The sequence below is a fragment of the Octodon degus genome, unplaced genomic scaffold (genome assembly GCF_000260255.1).
Source record: "Octodon degus isolate 3935 unplaced genomic scaffold, OctDeg1.0 scaffold00063, whole genome shotgun sequence".
NCBI classification, from domain to species: Eukaryota; Metazoa; Chordata; class Mammalia; order Rodentia; family Octodontidae; genus Octodon; species Octodon degus.
In genome coordinates, this window is record NW_004524639.1 from 13,505,626 (window position 1) to 13,510,122 (window position 4,497).

Consider the following 4,497-nt stretch of genomic DNA (forward strand, 5'->3'; position numbering starts at 1 on the left):
AGAAATATTGCATATGGTGAGCACTGGACTTCAGCAGCTCGATTAGTCAAGGGAAATAAAACCAAATTTCTGTGTTTGGATTATGCATAGTTGTGGTAATTTTACAAAATGGGTGAGGTCTGAGGAAGTGGGGAGAAGGGTGGCAAGAAAGCAGCTCCCATAATCTCCTAGAACGGTTCCAAATATTAATTCACACTCCCCCATAGGTCCCCCCCCACTCAACAAACATGTTTTCTGCAGAGGAGAGTGTGCAAGCAGCTTTGTACCAACCAACACCTACCAGCCCAATGTACCATATTCCTCAGAACTTTTCCCCAAGGCTCCAGAATCCCTCCCCTTACTGAAAGCTTCTGACTGATAGTACAGACAAAACTTTTCCTTCTTGGAGAAGAAGGGTCTCACCTGTCTTGTGGGAACTCTTCTCCTTTCAACCATCTAAATTCTCTGAAGTTCAAGAGAATTCAGTGTAACAGATTGTATTTCTGGTCACCCTTATTCCTTACACCACCACATTGCATCATTGCAGCCTTCTTAAATTTCAAAGGATACTTCTGACCAAAGCTTACACTACACTCCCAACATCTGAAAGGACCTACAGGTGTACATTTTGGAAGGCACCCATCAGATATCTACATTTATATCTATCTATCTGTCATCCATCTATGTATCTATGTATCTATGTATGTATGCATCTGTCCCTAGTTGTATCATTTGTATGCATATATTGCTAGATGAGAGGGGCTCTCCCTCTACCACTTAAGGGTCTCCCAGTATTACATCAAGTGCAGATTTTCTTTTTCTTTTATACACAAATGATCATGGTCAATGATCCTTCTAGGCTCTTGTTTGATTCTTTCAAGTTTCAGATTTTGTTCAAGTAGAGAACTTAAAGATAGGTGGCTTCTGTGGTAAGAGTGCTAAAAGACTGCTTGTGGATACTAGAAATCTTGGAGCACAATCCTCCAGGAATCTCTACAGATGCAGGAGGTTCTCCTCCCCCAACCCCGTGGCCCTATCCAACTTTCGCCCCACCGCACCCCTAACTCAGCATGCTCTGCCCAGCACTAGATCACACCCACTCTCCCTCCTGCCTTTTCACCGCCTACTACACTCACTCATGACCCCGCGTCATCTTCACTCCTCACAGACTTTCCTGCTTTCACTAGGAAGAACGCACTTCCTGCCCTCGCCTAAGTCTGAGGTGCCACTAACCTCCTCTTCTCTCTCCTGCTTTACTCAGCTCCCTCCGGCAGCGCGTTCCTCCCCACCCACACACCCCACCCCGGACCTGCCGCCATCCTCTTCTTTGCTGCCTGTGCAGCCAGGACTCCTCTTCTAGGAGACCCACAGTCGCCTCCGCCCTCCTGGCTCTTGAAAGCTAGCTCTCCCAGCTGACAAGAAGACATCACTATCTCCGCTGCCTCCGCGGTCAACGCGGGCGCCGCGCGCTTTCGCCGCCAAGGCTACAGCACCGCCGCTGTTCTGAGGCCCATCATGGTCCCGGAGCAAACAGGTAGCAGGAAGCGGAAAGCGTCCGTTGTGGAGGCGGGCGCGGGGAGCTCGTCCTCGCAGAGCTTAGCGACAACTGGGCAAGGAGAGGGGCTCTTGCTGGCCAAGAAGCAGAAGGGGCTGGCTCAGCGTCGCTCCGTGGTGTACTACCTGAAGGGCCGCGAGGTGTGCTCAGGGGGCTGCGCCAATCTCCGGGGCTTCGAGGGGCAGCTGCGCAGCTACGCAGTGCAGAGGCTGCCAGAGCTGCTGACCGAGCGTCAGCTAGCCCTGGGGACCCTCAACAAGGTGTTTGCGTCGCAGTGGCTGAACGCCAGGCAGGTGGTGTGCGGCACAAAATGCAACACCCTCTTTGTGGTGGATGTGCAGTCTGGCCATATCACACATATCCCTTTGATGCAGGACAAGGTTCCTGCCCTGACCCACGCAGAGATGGCCTCAGGTATCCATGCCATCCAGCTGAATCCCTCCAAGACTCTGTTAGCCACCGGGGGTGAAAATCCTAACAGCCTAGGGGTCTACCAGCTGCCCACCCTAGACCCTGTATGCCTGGGTGATCAACAGGGTCACAAGGACTGGATCTTTTCCATCGCATGGATGAATGACACTGTGGCAGTGAGTGGCTCTCGTGATGGCACCATGGCATTGTGGCAAGTGGATCCTGACATGTTCAGTGGCAGTTCTGCCTGGCACAATGAAAGGAGGCTTCCAGCATATGCGCATATCTGTCCAAGGGACATTGAGGTGATTCCCAGAGCCAGCAGCAACCCTGGTAATCGGAAAGTAAGAGCCCTGGCATTCAGTGGAAAGAACCAGGAGCTGGGAGCAGTATCCTTGGATGGTTACTTTCACCTGTGGAAAGCACGGAACAACCTATTCAGATTGCTGTCTATCAGGCTGCCCTACTGCCGAGAGAACGTGTGCCTGACCTACTGTGATGAGTTATCTCTGTATGCAGTCGGCTCCCAATCACATGTATCTTTTCTTGATCCACGCCAGCGCCAGCAGAACATTCGACCACTATGCTCCCGAGAGGGTGGCACAGGTGTGCGCTCACTGAGCTTCTACCAGTACATCGTGACAGTGGGCACGGGTCACAGCTCCTTACTCTTTTATGACATCCGTGCACAGAAATTCTTGGAGGAGAAGTCTGTACACAGCTTGGACTCCTTTCCTAGGCCTACAGGGAAGAAACTGAAACTCACCTGTGGGAGAGGCTGGCTGAACCATGATGACCTCTGGGTGAACTACTTTGGTGGTGTGGAGGACTTCCCCAATGCACTCTACACCCACTGCTACAACTGGCCTGAGATGAAGCTGTTTGTTGGAGGAGGTCCTCTCCCTTCTGGCCTACATGGGAACTATGCAGGCCTTTGGAGCTAAGGATTGCAGCCTTATTCTCAAAGTGAACAAATTTGTCTTTCATTTCAGTTAATTTTGTTCATTTTTCATTTTTGCTTGTAGCTTTGTATGAATTTTGTCTTCCAGGTGGAATTGCCTTAACCTACCTGTACTTCGTTTAGTCATAGAGATAAGGAGAGACAGAGAGAGAGAGACAGAGACAGAGAGAGACAGAGACAGAGAGACAGAGACAGAGAGAGACAGAGAGGAAGAGATAACACAGGCGGTTCTTTGGCAATAAAAATTTCACTTTAAATTCCACTTGGTGATGCAGGTCCATAATCCAAGGACTCTAGGAGCCCCATGCACATGGATCCTAACTTCAAGTCCTGGACAATTTAGCAACTTAACAAGGCCATGTTTTAAAATTAGAGTTGAGGGTGTAGTTCAATGTGAAAGTCCTAGGTCAAATCCCCTAGTACTAAGAAAAGCAAAACAACAAGAAAAACTAAAGACTTTTTTAACCTTGCCCCAAAGCATTAGGTTTTGGCTTCTTCAAATAATGTCAGTTAGATCTTAAAATGAATATTCTTTTGACCAATTCATATATGCTCTTTCTTTAGCCTAATTTCATTTTTCTTCTCAATACAATTTATTACTTCAGTTTTACCAGTATTTCCCTTGTATGTTCAAATATTTTATACACTTTAGATGTATGGGATTTTTGAAAAGCGTGTGGTAAAAACATCTAGCCCTCATGCAGTTCAAGTTCTAGGTCACCAACATTTGCTGTACATGTTTTTAAATGTTGGGAACTCAATATTTTGAGAGTACATAAAAAGCTTTGCAATTATATTCTCTAGTTAAACAATTTTAAAATATTATTAGTAATCTCAATTATCAATTTTGATGATTGGGTAGAAATTCAGAATTATTATCCCCAATCTCTCATCCTTCGTTATTAGGGCCTGCTTTTTCCTGGGTACCATATATGGTACAGATTTTTAGATATAATCCAAACTGGCATATAGAAAGCAGGGAAAACAAAAAGGTATTTGGGGGAGTAAACCTTTCTTTAAGGTTCAGGTGACACTATCCAGGTAACTATTCATAGTGAAAAAATAGCACTTGTGCTTGGAGTTAAGTGTGGCAGTTGTTTTTTGGATTCAATAGGTAGATGATTGTTTCATGTGAATTAATTATGATTATAGGAAGTGTTGCACAAAAATGTGCCCTGCATCTTAGTAATTAAGGGCAAGACTATAAAGCTTTTGAATGGTTAAATATATTCTTTATTTTTGTAATTGGACTAGAAATGTATTTATAGAAGTCATGATTTTCCAGGAGAAAAAATGGAGCTGAAATATCAGCTATGCACACATTACCTTGTACATTTGGTTTTGAAAGGGAAACATGTTTGTAGGTCAGAGAATTAAGCATTGTCTTGAATATTTCTTTCAAAAATATCTTGGTATAATCTAGTATGGTTGGATGTCTTTTTAAAAACTATGTAGTTTTTTCTTGTATTCACACTAATGTACATGTAACTACTTAATATAAGTGTGTTTGTATATGTTTTTGTTAATTTTAATATGAGAAGGCATAGATGTGTACCATTTTACATTTGCAGTTACATTTGGCATTTTGAAC

At 45.1% G+C, this 4,497-nt stretch overlaps 1 protein-coding gene across 1 annotated transcript; it reads left to right on the top strand.

Annotated features, from left to right (window-relative positions):
- The first annotated feature begins 1,124 nt into the window (after positions 1-1,124).
- Positions 1,125-3,072, top strand: Dcaf12l2 (DDB1 and CUL4 associated factor 12 like 2). Its single transcript, XM_004634523.2, has one exon. The coding sequence runs from the start codon at positions 1,495-1,497 to the stop codon at positions 2,887-2,889; it is 1,395 nt and encodes a 464-aa protein (XP_004634580.1). The 5' UTR covers positions 1,125-1,494; the 3' UTR covers positions 2,890-3,072.
- Positions 3,073-4,497: the final 1,425 nt, after the last annotated feature.

Bases quoted from the DNA above. Each gene is read 5' to 3' on its own strand.
- Dcaf12l2 (XM_004634523.2), top strand. From the start codon at position 1,495: ATGGTCCCGGAGCAAACAGGTAGCAGGAAGCGGAAAGCGTCCGTTGTG.